The sequence below is a fragment of the Chiloscyllium plagiosum genome, chromosome 29, assembly GCF_004010195.1.
Source record: "Chiloscyllium plagiosum isolate BGI_BamShark_2017 chromosome 29, ASM401019v2, whole genome shotgun sequence".
Classification (NCBI taxonomy): domain Eukaryota; kingdom Metazoa; phylum Chordata; class Chondrichthyes; order Orectolobiformes; family Hemiscylliidae; genus Chiloscyllium; species Chiloscyllium plagiosum.
Genome location: NC_057738.1, coordinates 15,137,773 through 15,160,435, shown reverse-complemented (window position 1 = coordinate 15,160,435; position 22,663 = coordinate 15,137,773). Strand labels below are relative to the sequence as shown.

At 41.8% G+C, this 22,663-nt stretch overlaps 1 protein-coding gene across 8 annotated transcripts in view; it reads right to left on the bottom strand.

The window, feature by feature from the left end:
* Positions 1–22,663, bottom strand: part of eepd1 (endonuclease/exonuclease/phosphatase family domain containing 1) — a 152,722-nt gene that overhangs the window by 88,987 nt on the left and 41,072 nt on the right. For 7 of the 8 annotated variants that reach the window (XM_043719188.1, XM_043719194.1, XM_043719189.1 and 4 more), the window contains one exon: positions 12,106–13,679. In XM_043719188.1, coding sequence (XP_043575123.1) covers positions 12,106–12,971 — 866 coding nt within the window. In that variant the 5' untranslated portion in view covers positions 12,972–13,679. Of the gene's footprint in view, positions 1–12,105; positions 13,680–18,825; positions 19,626–22,663 lie in introns of those variants that run through there. The other variant, XM_043719191.1, reaches the window with a different exon arrangement.

The following is a 22,663-nucleotide window of genomic DNA, read 5'->3' as shown; positions in this document are numbered from 1 at the left end:
TCCTCGTAATTGGACTCAACTTATAATCTTTCTCAATATCTATTCATAGATCTACAGTGGGAAATTCTCTGCATTCATTTTTGTTGACCCTTTTGTAATTTGAAACAAAAATAGTTCCAGTCCTATGGTGTTAAACCATGATTCAGAGGAACCACTGTACTCTCAGTGACAAGAAGGTCATAGATTCATCGTCGCTCCAAGAGATTTGAATGCATAGCTAAGATGGACACTGTCAATGCAATGGAAGGTGCGCTGCACACTCAGGGGTCACAATTTAGGTGGGATATTAACTCAAGGCTCTCTATCCTTTCAAGTGGGCGGCACGGTGGCACAGTGGTTAGCACTGCTGCCTCACAGCGCCTGAGACCCAGGTTCAATTCCCGCCTCAGGCGACTGACTGTGTGGAGTTTGCACGTTCTCCCCGTGTCTGCGTGGGTTTCCTCCGGGTGCTCCGGTTTCCTCCCACAGTCCAAAAGATGTGCAGGGTCAGGTGAATTGGCCATGCTAAATTGCCCGTAGTGTTAGGTAAGGGGTAAATATAGGGGTATGGGTGGATTTCGCTTCGGCGGGTCGGTGTGGACTTGTTGGGCCGAAGGGCCTGTTTCCACACTGTAATGTAATCTAAAAAAAGTGTGCGTAAAATATCTCTCTAACATTTTAGTAAACGTCAGGTTAGTTCTTTCTGTGTCCCAGACCATAATTCACCCCAAACCAACATCTAAAATAGATGCTCCAAACAAGTATCTCATTACCGTATGCAAATGGTCACCATGGGTCCAACATTAGAAAGTATTTACAGAACTTAAGTATTTAATTGGTTGTAAAGCACTTCAGGATGTCATGTGATCATTAAAGGTGTCATATAAATGAAACTTTTCCTTTCTATTATTTCTAGGTGATGTCAGGTGGTGACTTGCTCCCAGAGTGGGGTCTCTTAGTGTACATGAATGTAAACTTCTTCCCCCTTCTCCTCCAAAGAAAAAAAAATTATTAGTAGAATGGCTACCACTCAACAGAAAATTTTGGAAAGAAACTTGGTCAACTTCAGAACAAAATCTAACACCACAAGGTGCCCATTCCAAAATCTGGTAGACCAGCCATGAACCTTCAAACCCCGATGTGTGAAGTAGAGTTTGTGAACAGAATAAAAATTTTCTGGAACAAGCAAAGCGATCAGTCTCAAATACCTGCGTGACATGGAAGGAAAATTTCAAATGGAACTGAAGAAGCCCCCATGCCAATTTGACAAAAAAATAATATGGGTCCACATGGTCAAATTTGACACCACACAAACAGACACCACCACTTAACACTGTCCATATTTAGCACAGGCATTCATTCAAGATGCTGACCACGCTCCTGTCCCATAGACATGAAATGCAATTGCAGCGTTTGCTTATAGCGCACCAACTTGCTGAGTTTGGTCTACTAAACTTACTTACAGTTCAAATCAGTACTTACTTCATCCATACACATCTAAGAAAAAGACACTGCAGGGTTTTCAAACAATTTCAATCAACTGTTTACACCTTGGCTCAAGTCTGGATAAGGTATTTGACTCAAACACAGAATGCTAGAGAAACTCAGGAGTTTTGGCAGCATCTGTGGAAAGGAAAACGGCGTTAATGTTTTGACCTTGATATGATTTTTAAAAAGCAGCATTGTGCTTTAATGAAAGAAATTGACTTGCATTTTCCAATAATGTATTTCATTCTCTATTCAGTCACAAGTTAGGGATTTGGTTGGCTTCACCATTCCTAGTTTGCTTCAAAAAGGTAGGGGTCCGCATTGCCATAGGTGAGCTCAAATAAACAGAGATAGAATGATTCTTCAGTCAGTACAATGTAAGAGCTGAAAGTACACCTCAGTTTTACTGGATAGAAATTTTAATCCCAGTGACTCAGAAAAAAAACAGAAAAACATGGCCAAGTTTGATTGATAAGTTGGACAAGAGACGTGAATTTAAGCTGTTATCCATGCAATTGCAGCCCTTGCCAAGGTTTGCACGTTTTGAAAGTTCTGCTGAGTAGTATGTGCCATGTTGTGCATGTGAATTCTGAACAAAAAAGTAGAATGGCAGGCCATGACATAGTCAGCAATCATCTATTTACATTTTAATTTGCATGCTATGCACAATTCGATCATTAACCTGCGATGAACAAGTGCACTTTTTAAGAACTTGTTCCCATGTACATTCACAACTCCTTTGTGAAAAAGTTACAATTGGTTACTAAAAAAAAACTTCTTACAATAACAAACAGCAGACCATCTGAAAGAGAGATCAAGCACAAAAGCCTGCAATAGAGAATTTAAAATCATCTCCTCCCTTCCATCTGGACAAACAGTTATGGTACAATTGTGAAGAGGAGACACACCCATACATCACTATGATTTTCTAAATCAGCAAATTATTCTTTGACATATAGTAACCTAGGATAACCACAATGAATCATCAAGTGATCATAGCTTCAGAGGATAATTGGTCACTGTAGAAAACCCATTGCAAGTTAGCACCAGCGAGGATGACAATTGTTTTTTATTTTAAATATTTGAATCTGTATTCACTTCATCTGTTAAGTAACTACTCTAAGTGAAAAGGAAATCACAGCTCAGGACTTCCCTCCCAGCAACTCTAAATGTTTCCAATGCTCTGGGAGAGAGGAGATGTTCTATTGCATCATCATAAAAGTTTTACTAGCTAAACTGATGTTAAAATAAAACTACATATGCGCAGTTAACTGGGTCAGGATCCAAAGGAAATGTTCAAACTCAGGATTCAAAGAAATCATGAGTAATTTTGTCCAGATTTCTCAAAGTCACTGCTGAAAAATTGATTGTCTGTTAAGCCTTTCATCTGTTAGAATACAGTGATAGTTTCACTTCTTTCATGTGTAAATCACAAAACCTTTTGTTTTAAAGTTGCATTCTTTTTTAAAAAAGGTTTTGTGATTTACATATGAAAAGTGAAACTATCACTGTATTCTAATAGATGAAAGGCTTAACAATCAATTTTTCAATGTATAATTTCAGTTACATCACACTAGGTTTTTGCTATAAATTCTGTGTTACGATCGAGCTCTCCGCTATCACCAGATGAAGGAGCGTTGCTCCGAAAGCTAGTGTGCTTCCAATTAAACCTGTTGGACTATAACCTGGTGTTGTGTGACAATTTTAAGGGGTGCCTTTAAATTTAAAAAGAGAATACACATATCTGAATGAGTATACAATTAAATTATACTGAATTCACACAAAATCCATGATATCATGATGTATTATAAATTGTGATTATTAGGCTCCAAAAGATCAGTAATCCCAACAGAGGCAGAAAAATCCCATGGCACCCACCTTGAACAGAGCGTAACTCCCTCTTTATTCATTTCATTCAAGTGACTCCACAAATTACCCTCCCATCCAACGAAAGCTCTTGTTAAATAAACAAAATCACCTCATTGCCCCTTTACTTATTCCCTTTAGTTAACGGAGTTGAAGCATAATATTTTCTGGGCATTTTAACAGGGAAAAGAAATAGCAAATGTAAGCTTCCTGAACAGTAATTAACAAAGCCAGATTACCCACAAGTACTACAGTGTTATAAATTAATTCTAGGAGCTTTTCATTCTCAGTTCATCTTGAAAAAACGTAGATAATGAAACACCTTTTCAAATTTTTAAATCAGACAAATTGATATTGGAGAAGAGCAAGTTTCTCTTCAGGTCATCTTTAATCAGGAATGAAACACATTAAATTTAATGTCTTAACTTTGGGCATGAAACATTAAAGTGGGATTCCAAACTAGGATCCAATGCTGCAGACCACATGGAGCTAGACTGGATTGACAACAATGGTAGAGCTCGTTTGCACATATTCACTGATAGTTTCTCCCATGACAGAACAAATTAGCCACAGACAGACTTTATTTAATTTTCAATTGAGATTTTTTTTTCCACACAGATATCAACTTCACTTCGTACTGCATGTAAAATTGTTGACTGAACTAGGGAAAAGTACATCACAAAACCAGCTTGGAGTCCCACGTTGAAGCATCAGATAAATATGGTTCATTGGTCATTAACTACATTAAGTTGAATGGACAAACTCTTCCCTTAACCTGTAGTTGGATCAACAGAATTTCCAGAACATGTGTAACACAATAAAGTTGACTCAATTAAAATATGTTGTTCCCATATGTAACATATTTCATATTCTAAAACCAGCTGAATGGAAATGATTTGTAAAATGCTTGTCTGGGAAAATTCCATTTGAAACCCTATATACCGGCTAACACTGGTCTACTTTGTTTAACACACCACTACCAAAAAAAAAGCTCCCAATTTTTAAATGTCAATGAGAAATAAAAATGAACACAGATTCCAATATGTAATGACTTTTCACAATAACCAAGTCACAGTTGTGTAGTGAAGTGCTAGAATAGATTATGTACTTCTGTCCTGGAGTGGGACACAAAAAACTCGAGCCTGCCAATCTGAATCCAATTCTACATGCCATTGGCTTAATGGTCAATTTTCAACTTAGTAATACATTTGCTGCAATGTGCTGTATACAATGCTCTTGGATTCAGTCATTTCTGATTTGCTCATTCCATTTGTGCACAATTGTTGGGTACATGGACACAGATTAAGTGGTTGATTGGCACTGACACAAGAAACGTTGCAAAATCTATTAGGTCCTGCAACAACTTGAAAATGATTCTATCTTGAGGTGATATGACCCTTGTACATACATGCAAGAAGAGACCCCCACATAAAGACTCAAGTATTTTTGACACTTAGTAACAAACCACAATTTCTCACCTGCTGTTCAGTTTCTGAAGTTACTTTACTTGTCAAAAAGGATCTGAATACCATTACTTCTAACACATCACATTTCTGTCACAATTAGGTTTTTTAGTGGAACAGTCATTAGAAAGAAGAGGCCTGCAATAATAACCTTTCACATTGACTGTGTATCAACTTGGGATCTCCTGGCAATGAAATGTTTTTGAAGTGCATTGACTTTTCTGATGGGGAAACGTGGCAGCCAATTTTCACACAGTAGATACCACAAGCAGCAAGGAGCAGACAATGTGAACAGAAGAATCAACTTTGTAATACTCTACATTACAAACTTTTTAAACTTCATAAAAAATGAATATCAACAGCACAAGCTTGTGCAGGAGTCAAGATCGATTCATACTTGCTGCACTTCATTAAACTAATGAGCTCCAGACTTCACTCCACAAAACACACTACTATTTTCACCATACTCCAGTCCAACATTTAGGGCAGAACGTTGTGTTGTGAACTGTTCAGATCTGCCAACTTTTCCCTGTTGTCAAAGACCTCTCAGCAAACAGTTCACTTTAACCAGATTTAGTGCCAACATTGTGAAACAGGCTGGGAAAAACATCGTCATCTGGCAACCTCCATTACACTGGAACAATGAAAACCTTTCTGTTGCTGAAAGTGAAATTACACCCGCGGTTAAACTTCAGACAGTTTCCACTTTTGGTTAAACCATTATGTAATAGCAGTTCAACATACAGATTTATGCACAGCCTAAAAGGGTTGTGGAGGGGAGTAGTCTTCAGGAAGAAGCTGCTGGTCTTCGAGGCACTTTCTCAGTCTGCACAATCTTTTTTTTCACACAAACAGGAACAGGAGTCAGTCATTTACCTCCTTACGCCTGCTCTGTCATTCAGCTAGATTATTGCTAATTTGCACCAAATCTTCAAAAGGCACCTTTGGTCTCTATATAATTTAAACCATTTAGTGAACAAAATTCATTCAAATGCTGCAACTGACTTATCATCACACTCCCTTTTGAGGAATAATGTGTCAAGTTGCTATTAGACTTTCTAAGACACAAAAGTGTTTCCCAATTTCTCTTCAGAGTGGCCTAGCTCTAATTTTTAGACGTTCCTTTTTCCTGGATTTCCACATCAGATGAACTAGTTATTTTCATGTTTATCCTAACAAGTCCTTTTTACATTTTAAGCACCTCAATCAGACTAAATTTATTTTTATCCTCAAAAGGAGTTTACATAACTTCTTGTCTTAATTTAACTCATAATGTAAACTCTGCTAACCTTTAGATGAAATAAATCTATACAGGACACCTTCCAAGGCTAATATTGGTTAATGCACCAAAAGGGAGGCTACACTTAAGAGGGGATCTGACAGTGACTCTACAGAGCTGAAGTTCCTCCACTCTACATTCCAGCCTGCTTCAATTAGTCATTAGCCTTTTTAGACTCCTCTTCATGGTCACCTCCTGATTTTCACTACATCAATTTAAATGCATTCTCTTTGTAATTCACCATCTTACCGGATATATTTATGCTTAAATAAAACAAAGAACTGCAGATGCTGGAAATCTGAAACAACAGAAATTGCTGGAGAAACTCAGTATGTCTGGCAGCATCTGTGGGGAGAAAACAGAGTTAACATTTCAAATCCAGTGAACCTTCTTCAGAACTGAACACTACTAATGCTTAAGTTGCTTTTTGATTTTCATCTAAGCAGTCAAGCTCCACACCTCAGCCAGTGGGGCAACCCTGCAGGAACAACAGGGTTTCTGTATTAAACCAGCTTTCAAATAGCTGCCTTAAAGAAACTGGCAAGCTTAACTTTGCAGTTGCCCTCCCATTACACATGACAAAACAAGTCAGGACACAACAACATGGGCATGTACTTTGTGCTATATAAAAGGGAACCGTATTGATGAAGGAAGGAGAATTTGCATTAAACAAGCTAGTCAGGTGTGATGGATAATTGGTATGTGATGATCCAAGTTAAAATCATTCAAATGTGAGCATCAGATTTGGCAGCAGTGTCTGCCACACCCCTCAAAGCAGGCAACTAGTTTGAAATGGTCTAAGTGGCCGGACTCCCTTCAGTTGCTTCAGCAGAGTACCATTAGGAAGCTAGTTTCTTGACAATTAAACCTCAAGCACAAGTCTGTTTAAATATCACTTTCATGTCACTGGGCATTAAACTTCAGGGTCAGAAAGATTCTGGTTTAGATTAAGGCTCATTCAGCCCCCTGAAGTGAACTGAAAATAAATAACTAAATACACATTTATTTTTTAAAAAGGAGATTGACAGTTGCAGCTAAGGTGACGCTGCTGTTTTGTGGGGTGAGTAAACGAAGTCATACAAGCACTGACAGAGATAACATTTGTTGTATAATTTATGCCTTCATATAATTTTCTTTACAACCTCTGAACTGAGAAATGACTTACACACTAACAAAAGCATGCAGGACTTGTCATGCTAATGCAGCTCCCCTCTCTCCCAATCCCTTCAAAAAAATCCCAACATAGCAGCTCCATTGTGTTTATGCACACATGACTGATACGTTGCAAGCATAAATAAAGTTTATATTGCAGCATTTTTCATAAGGTATTGGTCCTGTCATTCATCTTCAAAGCCAAAACATCATGAGTTGCATTAACTTGCACCTTTCAATGAACATGCAAAATCATCTCACATTTACGATCCATCCATTTTCAGTGGGCTGTCAATTCTGCTCAAGTAGTTCATTGTATGGCCTCCAGCCTCCAATGCCCTGTCCCATACTCCCACCATTAACTGTCTACCAGATCATAGGCGGCATGGTGGCTCACAGCGCAGGGACCTGGGTTCAATTCCACCCTCAGGTGACTGGGTGGAGTTTGCACATTTCCACTCATGTCTGCATTGGTTTCCTCTGGGGGCTTTGGTTTCCTCCCACAGTCCAAAGTTGTGCAGGTTACATGGTTAGGCCATGGGATGCAGGCTTACAGGGATAGGGTAGGGGAGTGGGTGTGGATAGGATGCTCTTCAAAGAGTTGGTGTGGACTCAATGGGCTGAATAACCGGCTCTCATACTGTAGGGATTCTATGATATCCTACCTGGTGCAGTGCTTACGTGTGCCAATAGAAAAACAGAAATCCCATTCACCATTCCAGTGAATATGTCTTGATAACTAGCCTTACAGTTTTTAATCTCCCACCTAATATCATGTTTAATGTCTCGATAATTTTCCTCCTGGACTATATATAGCATTGCCAAGGGACCTAATGTTCAAATCCTAATGAGGGCAAGTTAATCCCACAGGACTGATGATCAATGATCAGCTAATTACTCTTTGTGTACATGGCCTGTTTGTGCAGTATGTTGCTTTTCTGGTGTACATGACCTGTTTGTTGCGCTGTATGGTCCCATTAGGGTTCCTGCACAGTTTTTAGTTGTGACATCTTAAAGAGATTGCTAGTCAGGCACAGCAGATTTATTCCCTGTGGGATCAGAACTCAATGGCTGTGCAGCCATACACCTGCACAGCTTAGAAGGAACACCAAACATAGTGGAGAAGCAGTGGCGTGGTTGTAAAGTCACTGGACTAATATTTCTGAACCTGAAGGGACATTGATTCAAATCCCACTGTGCTCAACGCTGAAATTTGAGCACTATTAAAAAGCTAAGGGACAAACCAAAAGCTTGCCTAATGGTAACTATGTTAAATAAAATCCATCTGATTCATTAATGCCCTTTAGGGAAGGAAATCTGCCAATCTCATCTGGTCTGGTGTACATGTGACTCCAAATCCACAGCAATGAAGTTGACCCTGGGCAGTTAGGGATGGCAATAAATATCGGCTTAACCAGTGATGCCCATATCCTATGAAATGAATAATAAAACAAATCTATAACAGGATGAACCAGCATGGCCCTCAAACCAAGGGACCAACTCGGTTTAATGAAAATTGCAAAAGGATGTTCCAACAGGCAAACCTAAAATTAGGTGTCAAATTGGTAAAGCTACAATGCAGGATTAGATGCAGGCTAAAACAACAGAGGCAGAGTAGAATAGAGGGAGCAAAGCCGAGGTACGTCCTGTACAGAAGCAGCAGCATAAATCCAATTGGCTAATTACCCATCAGTCCTCTCACCAACACAATAATGCAAGGTGTCACTGCCAATGCTATCAAGTGAGAATTATCCAGCAGTAGCCTGCTCACTGATGCAGATTGGTTCTGCCAATGCTACTCCACTCCTGGACTCATTACAACCTTGATCCAGACAAAAAAAAAGCTGAACCCTAGAGGTGAGATCAGAGTGATTACCCTCAACACTATAGCTGTATTTGTCTAAGTGTGGCATTTAGGATTCCTATCAGAATTGGAGTCAATGGGAATTGAGGGGTATTTCTCTACTACTGGGAATCGTACTTAGTACAGAGCAGGATCATTGTCCTGATGGAAGTTAATCTCAATCAGGGACAATACTTCAAGAGTTCCTGAGGTTGCTGCCCCAGGCCTAACCATATTCAGTTCTTTCATAATGACATTCCCTCCATCACAAGGTCAGAAGTGGGGATGTTTGCTGATGATTGCACAACGTTCAGCACCATTCACAGCTCCTCAGGTGCTGAAGCAGCTCATATCCTTCCATACTAATACTGAAACAAATTCTTGCCTGGGCAAGGAATATTCATGCCACACAAGTTCCAGGGGGCAAGAACCATTTCTAACAAAAGAGAATCTAACCATCTCTCCTCAATATTTAATTCTCTTTCATCTACCTTTTCTCTCATCTGAGAGTTCAGGTATAGACTTCCATTGGATCGGTCTGTTGCTCATGGGCAAAGTACAGCAGTGGTTTACGGTCATTTACTGCAGGACAGCTGACTAGGAAGCTTTTCCACTCTTACCACCCGCCAACAGGCAAACTGGAAGGTTTTACAGACTGATAATCAACACGCTTGGCCACATTACAAATATATCTTTTATGTTCAAAGGTATCATAGAATCCCTACTGTGTGGAAGCAGGCCTTTCAGCTCACCAGGTCCACACTGACCATCCAAAGAGAAGCCCACCCAGACCCAACCCACTACCCTATCCCTGTAACCTGCATTTTCCTCAGCTAATCCACCTAGTCTGCCTAGGCAGCACAGTCCCTCAGTGGTTAGCATTGCTGCCTCACAGCACCAGGGACTTGGGTTCGATTCCAGCCTCGGGCAACTGTCTGTGTGGAGTTTGCATATTCTCCCTGTATCTGTGTGGGTTTCCTCCGGATGTTCCGGTTTCCTCCCACAGTCCAAAGATGTGCAGGCTGGGAGAATTGGCCATGCTAAATTGCCCATAGTGTTCGGGGATGTTTAGGCTAGGTGCATTAGTCAGGGTAAATAAAGGGTAGGGGAATGGGTCTGGGTGGATTACTCTTCGGAAGGTCGGTGTAGAGTTGTTAGGCCAAAGGGTCTGTCTCCACACTCTAGGGATTCTAATTATAATTCCTGGACACTTTGGGCAGTTTAGTATGGCCAATCCACCTGGCCATACTAAACTGTTGGAGGAAACTAGAGCACCAGAGGATTCCCACACAGACTCAGGGGAGAATGTGCAAACTCCACACAAAGAGTGGAATCGAACCAAGGTCCCTGGTGCTTTGAGGCAGCAGTGCTAACCACTGAGCCACCTTGCTGCCGTAAAGGTCCTGACATGGGCTTTGAACCTCGAGCTTCGGGCAGAGGTAGGAATACTACCACTGTGTAATCGGACTCTCTTAATGGCAATTCCCTACAGTCAACCTCCTGTGAGTTAACATTGATCGGAAGTTGAGTTGGACTAGGCATACAAATACTGTGGCTACAAAAGCAGGGCAAAAGCTCGGAATCCTGCAGCGAGTAATGCAACTCTTCTCTTCCCAAAGGCTGTCCACCAATTGCAAGGCACAAGTCAGGAGCGTGATGGTGCACTTGCCTTGAGGTATGGCTGCACCAAACTCAAGACATTTGACAGCGTGCAAGACAAAGAGAGAGGCCCACTTAATCACCCCATCCATCATGCTACACCACGGATGCACAGTGGCAGCAGTGTGCACCATTTATAAATAGTAACTCACCAAGGGTCTTTCTACAGCACTTGCTAAATTCATGACATCAAAAGAAGGAAAATAAGGCAACAGATTGGTGGTGATGGTTGGGGTGGGGGGGTGGTGTCATTATCATGTAAGTTCCCCACTAAGTCATATACCATCCTGAATTAGAACTGCTTCACCATTCCTTCATTATCACTGGGTCAAAAATCCTTTCCTAACAGCACTCCAGGGCTACCTACACTCAGTGCAATGTAACTGGTTAAAGAGGCAGTCCAACAGTATCAACTCAGGGGAAACTATGGATGGCACAATCTTGAAATTAGAGTTATGCTAATCTGGACTGATGTAGGAAGTATTTCTTCACAAAGGGGAGAGGATACCTAGATCTCCAGAACTGCCTCACTGAGGCTGGCTCAATTTCCATTTTCAACACTGAAATTGAGAAGATCTAAAGTTATTAAGGATTATGAAAGAAAAATGGGTGGATAAAGTTATGAGGAAGCTAAGTGTGACCTAATGAAAGGCAGAACAGATTCACAAGGGTGAATGGTTTACTCTTGCTCTGGACTTTGTACCACTGATCCAGACTGAGGACATACGCAAGGAATGGTGTCCATTTCGGACTCCACAATGTGCCCGGAAAATCCTTTAGCTAAAAACTGGCTGGGTTGAGAGTCCAAGTGAATTCCGAAATGGGAGCTCACACTCTGAAGACATCATACCCACCAGAAGGAAGGCAGAACAAGGACAGCCACCCCCTTTCGATTCAGCTGAGGGCGAGTGAGGAAGAGAGGAATTCAGTTCAAGTTTGCTTTATCAAAAGTTAAATCTTCCTCATAGCCCCTACTGTTGAACCAAGTTCACATATTCACATTCAACTAAGAGAAAATACAAAAATGGGCAATGTCAGTTTTCAACGTTCTTTTTAATTGCAAGCAAATAGCCGAGCAACTGCAATCTACAGCCCAGCCTAATGCGTGGTGATTTGGTGACTCAACCAATTGTATATTACTGTACATTGAACTGCACCATTTCAGAAATGCAATGAATGAAATATACAAAAAAAATTTCCTGGAAGGCTGCCAATGGAAAATAAGCTCATTAAAACCACAAGCCTTAGACAAGCCAAATGGTTTTTAAGCGTCTAAGAAAACAAACACAAGCAAGACATCTCAAAATATTGGAGGAGAGGACCATGCATGGAGTCTTTGAAAACCAAATAGAAAAGACCATGAAATCAAAGCTCACCTATTCTCCAGAAGGCTCATGCACACCACCTCTCTCACCCCAGGGTTATTGGCCTTGTCGATGGAGCAGTCCTGCAGATTCCAAGTGGCCACCCTTAGGACAGGCTCACCATCTCTTAGTCCGCTAAAACCCTCCACATTTGGCCGGGTTGAAATGATCTGAGTTGGCCCACCAGGAGGAAGGTCCAGGTCCTCACTCTGCAGGCTGAGCGAAGTGGGGCTAGGCCGAGGCTTAGCTGTGAAATCAATACCACCATTGGCCGTGTGGGTGGACGTGGGCCGTGAACATTCTGCGATAATGCGAGGCCGGACCGCATTTAAGAGCGAGGAGCTGACAGATGTTACTTTCAGCAGGTCATCAACTGTTTCGAATGGTCCACACTCTTTCCGGTAACTCACAATACCTTGTGCAATCCTGTCACTGATCCCCTGCAGGTTCATCAACTGGGCCACTGTAGCAGTGTTAACATTGATCCTACTGGCAGAGGAGAGTGTTTCAGAGTAGGGATCCTTCCGCGTGGAGCTGGGTGAATGCTGAGCCGAGCCAATGCTTTTACTGTTGGTCACGCAGATCTCCAGCTTAACCTGCTCCAGCCTGGCAGCACCAATACCACTCACCAGTGCCAAATCCTCAACTTTTTTAAACCCGCCAATACACTCCCGGTACTCCACAATGTTCTGGGCCACCATCCGGTTAACCCCTGGGAGGGTCATAAGCTCCTCTTCAGTGGCTGTATTGATGTTGAGTCGCTCCTGATTCACCAGGATATTGCTGAAGTTACATGCTGCACTGAACTTGCGATTCTGGCCTATCTCCAATGGATCTTTGGGGATTGAACGGTGGCAGCCTAGGTTTCCTCCCATCATTAATCAAACATGAGCACCAAAATTCGGAAATAAAAGTCATTCACACTCTCTCTCTCTCTCTGTGCAATTAATAGCCGCTCTCATGCAGGGCTTTGAGACTCAACGGTCACATTTGTCTGCGTCTACTCGTGATACTACTACAAACAAGAAAATACTTTTGTCCTGTAGTTACCCCAAGCAGCACGATCAGTTCCAAGCTAACCACACAGTGCACATAGGACTCCTCAAGACAGTTAATGCACTCTCTTTCAAATTCCACTTCCTCCACAGCAGCGTGTTTGTTTCTCAATAAGCTGCTTATATCCTTATTGCGTTAGGCTGCTGATCCAGAGATGTAAAGCAGGCACTGTGCCAGCTCTGCTGTCAAATCACTGTGCAGTATTAGCCTCGCTCATAAATGCCCATCATTTCAAGTAGGTGGAGCTCGGTGCCTCTAGTTGACAAATCATAATAGCTCCAGGGCCAGTCACATGGTATCAGATCTGGTTACAGAGTGCAGATTTTCACAACCAAACAACAGGAGCTTTGCTGTTAAGACAGAGTTTCTGCAACGTTCTATGAATTCCTTAGCCGTTGATGTTTCTTAAATCCTCACCCAGTGACAGCCATTCAAACCATGCCTTCCTTCACTTTCCAAGATGAACTGTAATTGCTGTTTTCATTCAAACTTAGCTGGTATGTTGGGGGAGCTGAGCAGCTTCCTGGCATCTGTAAAAACAGACAGGAGCCAGTTAATGTCCTGCAGCTACAGCATGTGCAGATTCAGACCTAATGAAACTTAATCTCAGCTAAAATGGGACCAAGCGCATTGAAGTTACTTTCATGTGAAGAATCACAGACCTGAAACAGCCTGCTTCAAACCTCCCCATTCTCATAACTCTCTCTATATCACAATAACTTTAATTGCAATTAATAAATGTTTGAGTTCAGATCACTAACAATGAGTATTTTTAGTGAAATTTGCAAATACCTATCATCATGCATTTACTGGTTGAAATGCCACATCGCCAATCTTTGATAATCTTACAAGTGAGAGAAATGAAGCATTTGCCAAAATTTATTCAGCAATATAAAGTACAGTTGAAAAATAAAGAACAACAAACACTTAAAGTTGCAGTTGCATTCCTGAAAACCGTAAATTTAAGTGAAACAACCTAAGTAAATTATGTTTTTATATTATAACCAGTGTTAAAACTGGAGTTCAGGTCAGTCGGATCTACCTCCACAGAAAAAAAGTTAAAATGTTATCCTTGGTAAGCTGAAGTAATTTTACACTTTTACATTTTGATTTGGTAAATAACAAACACTGAAACAAAGTACATTTTAAAATATATAGTGGTGAGTCTTCTCCTGGAGTACTGTGTGCACTTCTGGTCAGCCAGTTATAGGAAGGATATTATTAAACTGGAGAGAGTTCAGAAAAGATTTACCAGGATGTTGGTAAGAACGGAGGGTTTGAGATATAAAAATACACTGGAAAGACTAGGACCTTTTTCACTGAAGCGGAGGAGGTACAGCAGTAACCTTATTGAAGTCTATAAAATCATGAGGGGCATAGAAAAAAAAAGAACGACAACAGGCTTTTCCCTCAGGTGGGAGAGTTCAAAAGTACGGGGCATATTTTAAGGTGAGAGGAAGAAGATTTAAAAAGGACCTGAGGGGCAAACCGTTTTTTTTTTTTACAGAAAGTGGTTGTGTGTGGAATGAACTGCCAGAGAAAGTGATGGATGCAGGTACAGTTACAAAGTTTGAAAGACATTTGGATAATTTCATGAATAGGAAAGGTTTGGAGAGATATGGGCCAAATGCAGGAAAGTGGGACTAGTTTAGTTTGGGAACAGAGTCAGACTGGTTGGAACAAAGGACCTGTTTCCATGCCGTGTGATTCTATGATTCTGTAGCCTTTTATCTTACTGACCATCCAAACTGCAGCCTCTGCTGCTCCAAGGCTCACTCTCTCACCTATTCATCTTGTCCAACCTCCCACATCTTGACTTTGTCACTTGCCATGTCCTGCTCAGAACTGTCACTGTGAGTGAGGCAGCAGCAACAGCTACATGACAACCTGGGGACACAAGATCAGGGATTATTGCTGCTCAGTCCTTCAGCATGTTTTAGACCTGTCACAACCTCACAGCTCTAGCTTTAGATCAGACCAGATCTGGGCCTCTGACCTTCCACGAATGGTCAGTATCAGAGCTTTGGGACTGTGTAAGTGCAGGTCTCTATGGTGCAGAAGCATGGACAGCCTCACTGCTGTCATCACTCTGGGGTCCCAGCATAGCGAGCGTTCGGGAGAGGGAAGTGGTGAGCAACAGAGTCAGAGTCAGAGAGCCGAGGTTTCACTGATGGGTAGAAGGGTCAGTTTGGGGGGTGGGAGAAGCCATACGAAGGGTCAGTGACCAGAGGTAACACAGACTGCTTCAAACAGCATTAACTGGGTCTCAGCCTGACATCATACTGCCATGAAATGGTTCAGAACAAAATCATGCAAAAGGCTTCATTAACTGACCAATAGTGAACGGAACAATGCAAAACAGGGTAACATCAAATAAGAAGGTACTTAGCATGGGTGCTGAACCAAACAAAACACAAAATAGGATCTTAACTCGTCGATCAACGAACAATTCCCCATAGCTATCACTATTCAGACAACTTTAAGGTGTAACATCATCACTTACTCCAATGCTTTTTAAAATTATTTCGTGGGATGGGATGGGATGGGATGGGGGATGGGATGGGATGGGATGGGGGGTGCGACTGGCACAAGCAGCAATATTGCCACGCTACTTTATCCTTAAAGAGGTGATGATGAGCTAGCTTCTTGAACATCTTCAGTACATCTGGTGCCAGTATGCCCATACTGCTATTAAGGAAGTTTCAGCAGCTTTGCCATGATAGTGAAGAAATGGCAATATAATTCCAAGGCACGATGGCATGCAGTTTGGAGAGGAACTTCGAAATCATTGCCTTCCCTTGCATCTGCTGACCTTCTCTTTCTGAACAGTTGAAATTGCACGTTTGATTTTCTCTTGTTGGAGATAGGTACCACCTGACACTTGAATGGCTTGAAAATTACATGCCATTTATCAGCTCAAGCCTGACTGTTGTCCAGATCTTCCTGCACATTGGCCCTAATTGCTCCTGTATCTGAAGAGCCATTATTGAGACTAAACACTGGGTAATAATTAGCAAATAACTCCACTGCTGACATGCTGTGCCAAGGCAGGTTGTTGAGAAAGCAATTGAACATGATTAGGGCTAAACACTAGCCTGAGGAACTCCTGCAAAGTTCTAGGTCAGAAATGAGTGATCTCCACTAACCATAATCATCTTTCTTGTGCTAGGTATAACTCCAATCAGTACAGAACTTTCATTCTGATTCGCACTGACTTCAATTTTACCAGGACACCTTGACGCAATATTCAGAAGTGCTGCCTTGATGTTAAGGGCAATCACTCTCACCTCAGTTCAGAATTACTTATTTTATGGTTTGTTGCATATCTCGGATGTCTGACTTATCTCAGAGCAATGCAAAGGTGACACTAGTTAGTTTTTTTTTAAATCTACAATTTAACATTGCTTTAAAACACCTCAGAACATGTAGGATCCAGTACACGAATGGATTCAGCCAGAACCCAGTCTTTTCTTTGAGAAGATTCTCTGTTCTAATTAGCTCTCCCCTTCTACCCAAAGGCTTTAGCAATCCAGCACAGTTGCATTGATTAGAGAACAGACAAATGGAATCAAACAAGATCAATCAAACCATTGAACACTACACTCAGCTCTTTAGCCTTCTTGGACCAAAGCTGCAATAAGGTCAGGCATTGAGAGGCCCTGGAAGAATCCAACTGTGCAACAGTGGGCAGGTTATTTGACATGTAAGTGCTGTTTGAGTGCACTGTTGATGACACCATCCATCACTTTGTTGATGACTGAGTGGACGCTGAAGGGCAATTATTTGCCAGATTGGAGTTCATCGATCTTTTGAGGCCAAAGTAAAGCTGGAAATTTTCCATAATTCCATAAATTTTGGGTAGATGTTAACATTTTAGCTGTAGGACATGGCTATGTGTACATGTAATTATGGAGCACAATCTTCAGCACTATCGCCCAAATATTGCTGAAGCCCATAGTCTTTGTAATAACCATTCTGCCTTCAGCCATTTCTTGACAGCACTTAGAATGAATTAAATTGTATGAAGTTTGGCATCTGCCATTCTGAGGACTTCAAGACAAAACGTTGGATCAAACAGTACTTGTTGAAGATGGGTTGCAAACCCTTCAGCCTTGCCTTTTGGCTCCTTCATCATTAAGAATATGGACACCCGTGCAATCTTCTCGTTAGCCATTTAATTGCCCAGCACCATTCAGGCTGCCTAGATGGTAGGCCTTTAATCCAAACTGCTCCTTTTTCCCAGATCCTGGATGTCTACAAGAGAGATCTCAGCGATTCTCCAAAGTTAATGCATTTCTGTCAATCCACAACACACATTTACACAAAAAAACAGAAATTGCTGAAAAAAACCTCAGCAGGTCTGGCAACATAATTAACATTTTGGGTCCCTTCTTCAGAACATTGTTACACAATCATGCATAAATAATAAAATTGTTTTCTGCAAAAATGACTCAGCTTTCCTTAGATAACTAGTATGTTTTCAGAAAAGAAGACAGGACCCCAGGGAGTGTGCTACAGTATGCATAGGATTTCCCCTTTTTGTAAGATTTGAAAACCACGGTTAAGAATTGTAAACAATGTTGGCAAGCCTAAGTGAAAATCTATCCACGTACACAAACATACAATGCACGTTTTACAGAATGTTTAAAAAATGACCAACTCCATTGTCAACTTCAGTATGACAAAAATTGGCAAATAAAGGTTTGAGTCTAATTATAGCAGGAGAGGTCACTTTTATCCCCAAAATGTATACTTTACTCATAAAATTGTGGAAGCACATAATATAAATGTTAAAAACGAATCGTTATGTAAAGTGAAAACCACATCAGTTCTTTGACATTACAGGTTATGTTTACAATGTACTTAAATTTAATGCCAAATATTCTCTGGTGTGTAAAACATGTTGTTTTAACAGGTTGCAAACCCTTTGAGCACTCTGGCAGAAGGGGCCTTAGAAAGTCGCCTTTTTCCCCATGAGCCTCAGCAGCAGCTGCACCAAGCTGTATGTAATCACCATTGTTATGTTCAGGAGGTCATACCCACAACCATCCATCCAAGGAAATTTAAGCAAATCTCATGCCAGTTTCTGAGAGGTTCCTATCACTCATTTAAATAGTAGTACAGCTCACATTGGTACCTGGCTTTATGCAAATAATGTGCTAGTATGCATCTAACCTGCTTAAACATAATTAACTTTTACATAGCCTCCATTTAACTAATACTCTTACTGTTTTTACACAATTCAAATTTAACTCCTTTCGAGTGCTGCTTTCTTTTTTAAATTACTGTGTTACTTATTCAGCAACTCCGCCAAATTACACTTATCATCTATTGGTATAATCCTCGTCTTCCAGTATGCTCCATCTTGCATCTGATCATTTTCTTCTCATTGATATATTTGGCACAGAATTTTCCCAATCTTTTAAAAATACTAAGATTCACCCCACGGAACCCTTTGCAGCTTTCCTTATTACGCTAAGTGGCCCTTTCAAACTTTTCCTGCAATCCACTGAGAGTGCAACTGATCTGTAACATTACTCCATTTCGCCCACTTTGTTCCCTATTCTTAATACATTCTTCAGTCAGTACCGTCTATAACCTCTACTTAACCACAGCATTTGAAAACGGAAAGCAGTCTCCATTTTTATATTGCACGGTAAACATTTATTGACTAACTTTGCAATTTTCCTTTTTGAAAATATCCCAATGATCTATAATCCGGGGTTCCAAGTTCTCTTTCTACCTTTTTTCATAGCTGAAGTCAAACATTGAAGTGTCATTATGTTACAATGCCATATGGTACACCTTCATTGTGACCAAATATTGTACAATTAGCTTCTTGCAACATCCACATGAACATTAAAAGTCATTATCCTTTTTTTTGTTGTTGTCCCTTTCCAACACTGACCCAACATGCAAAGGAAGACCTGAGTAAGCATTCAGTTAAATGTTCGTATTCTGTCTCGTGATGACAGGGCAGATTAGACTGAAGTTCTGAAAATCAAAACAAAGTCCTCCAATCGATTTTCTATTTAGTTTTGGAATATTCTTGCAGATAGGATTGAGATTTATTTCCAACCTCTTGCTGCCTCTATGAACATAGTGCATCCTTTTTCTTCCTGAACTGCTGCAGTCTATGTAGTGAAGGTGTTCCTTTCAGGTGTGTTTTAGGATTCTACAACTTAAATTATATAGTGCCATTAATGTGGAAAATATCCCAAGCAGCTTCACAGAGACAACGACACCCTCCTGATATGATGTATTTCAGAGCAACGGTTGCTCGTTCAGCTTCTGCATTCCAGAATATAATTAGGATCAGTTGTCTGCAATCAGCCACAGCGGCAAAGGCAAAGAAAGGCATTCTCTTCTGATTACTTCCCCATTTTATGAGATGAAAAGGAACATAGTAGTCTTTGCACTTTTTGCTTCGACCTCACATTAACATACAGACATATTCTAGTTGAATCCATTGGAGAGGACAAGTGGGATAACATTCTCACACTTGATGAAGATGCTCCATTGGTAAAAAGGAAGCCCACAGATTTGCAGATGAGCCTATTGAGGAGTCACAAGAGTCAGAGAATCCCTATCGTGCAGATAGAAGCCATTTGGCCCATCAGGTTTGCACTGATCCTCTGAAGAGTGCCCCATCCAGACCCACATCCTCATAAACTATTCCCATAACCCTGCATTTATCATGTTCACATCTCTGGACACTGTGGAGCAATTTAGAATAGTCAATCCACCTAACCTGCACATCTTTGGACTGTGGGAGGAAAGACCATGTGGTGCTGGAAAAGCACAGCCAGTCAGGCAGCATCAGAGGAGCTGGAGAGTCGACATTTTGAGTGTAAGCTCTTCATCAGGAATGTAGAGTGGCCCAGGGGGCTGAGAGATAAAGAGGAGGAGGGATAGGGCTGGGGTAGCAGGAAGGTAACTGGGAATGCGATAGGTAGATGAAGGTGGGAGGTGATGGTGATAGTGGGAGTGGACGGTGGAGCGGATAGGTGGGAAAGAAGAAAAAAGATAGCACAGATCAAGAGGGCAGTACCAAGTTGGAGGGTTGGATCTGGGATAAGGTGGGGGAGGGGGCATGAGGAAACTGGTGAAATCGACATTGATCCCATGTGGTTGGAGGGTCCCCAAGGTAGAAGATGAGGCATTCTTCCTCCAGGCATCAGGTGGCTAAAATCTGGCGGAGGAGGAGGCCCAGGACGTACATGTCCTTGGCGGAGTGGGTGGGGAAGTTGAAGTGTTCTGCAGAGACTATTCTCTCCATGACTTCCTTGTTCGGTCCATGCACCCCACCAACCTGTCCTCCACTCCCAGCGCCTTCCCCTGCACCTGCAAGCAGTGTAAAACCTGTGCCTACACCTCCCCCTCATTTCTATCCAAGGCCCCAAAGAATCTTCCCAAATCTGGCAGAGATTTTTCTCCACCTTCACAAACGTCATCTACTGTATCCGTTGCTCTAAATGTGGTCTCCTCTACACTGGGGAGACAGGATGCCAACTTGCCGAATGTTTCAGAGAACATCTCTGGGACACACACTCTGAACAACCCCACCACCCTGTGGCTGACCACTTCAATTCCCCTTCCCAGTACACCAAGGACAGGCAAGTCCTGGGGCTTCTCCACCACCAGATTCTACCCACCTGACACCCGAAGGAAGAACGCCTCATCTTCTGCCTTGGGACCCTCCAACCACACAGGATCAATGTGGATTTCACCAATTTCCTCATTTCCCCTCCTCCCACCTTATCCCAGATCGAACACTTCATCTTGGCACCGCCCTCTTGAACTGTCCTACCGGTCCATCTTCTTTCCCACCTATCTGCTCCACTCTCCGCTCTGACCCTATCACCATCTTCCACCACCTGCATCTACCTATCTCATTCCCAGATCCCTTCCCCTCAGCCCCACCTCCCTCCCATTTATCTCTCAGCCCCCTTGGGCTTGCCCACATTCCTGGTGAAGAGCTTATGCTCGAAACGTCGACTCTCCTGCTCCGCAGATTCTGTGTAACCTACTGTGCTTTTCCAGCACCACACTTTTTGACTCTGATCTCCAGCATCTGCAGTCCTCACTTTCTCCCTGTGAGAGGAAACCAGAGCACCTGGAAGAAACCCATGCAGACGTGGAGACAATGTGTAAGCTCCACAGAGAAGTAGCCCAGGCAGCAATGCTAACCATTGAGTGACTGTGCAGTCAAGTAGTTATCAGATTTGGCAGCATCTGTGGAGAGTTGGCATTTCTGTTGTGACCTTTCATTAGAAGAAGTTACAGATCCGAAACGTTAACACTGTTTTTTCTCTCTATAGATGCTGTTTTAATTTCAGACTTTCAGCATCTGCAATATTTTGCTTTTATGTCTCAAGAATTTATGCTAACTGCTGTGTCTAGAAGGTAATAGAAGAGATCATTCTTGTTGGCATGTATGATATTAAAATTTGTACAGGTCGTTCTCCTATAATGTGTTTCGTCAACACAATTTGGCTGTAATGTGATTGGTGAATTAGTGAATGGATTTTCTACAACATGAACTCCCATTGGCTATTACACGATTCCATCCTGGCACTATGTGGCGCAGTGGACTAGATTCAGTGTCGGCATCACACGGTCAGTCAGCTCGCACGCTTTTGGCTTAAGAGCTTTGTGAAAGGCACAGTGATGCTCTCAGTAATTTTAGGTCCTTTTTTTTGCAAATCTCACTGTGTTTTCCATGAATATGGAAGGACCAAGTTGCAAGAATGTTGACAGGAAGCATCCAGGTGAAAGAAATCACGGGTGGTGACTGTAAAAGGAAGGCTATAACACTTGAACAGAAGCTCGATGTTATGTTTTGAGCATAATTAAGGGGCATGAAATATTGTGCGTGCAACAGGAATAAAGGAGTCTGTGTTACATGCCATTAGGGACAATGCGGATAGAATTAAAGCAAGCTGCATTGCTGGAACAAGTCTGAGTGCTAGCAAGTCTGTGAGATCACAAACAAAGGAACTTGAGGAGATGGAGCAGCTTCTAAGTGCATGGATACAAGATCAATCAAAAAAAGCAATCTGGGACCACCTTTCTCACCATAAAACAGAAAACCTTATCAATTTATGAGGACCCAAGGGAAACAAGAAGTGAATATCTGCAGATGTGCCTGTCTTTAGTGCTAGTAGTGACTGGTTTGCTGGATTTAAGAACCACTTTTCATAGTACAAAGCTGCCCGGGCAGATGAGGAACATGCGCTGTCTTTTCCTCCTGTGGTGAAAAAATTGATTGAGGAAGAAGGCTACACCTCAGATCAAATCTTCAATTTGGACAGGACAGGCATTTACTGGAAGTAAATGCATCCAGAACCTACATTTCTAAAAATGAAGCACACGCTCCACGTTTTAAAGTCGCAATGGATTATATGACTGCGTCGTTGGGTGCCAATGCTAGTGGAGACTTAAAGCTCAAATCGGTGTTGGTATACCACTCTACCAACCCACAGGCCTTGAAAGGTTCAAGTCTAGGTGCACT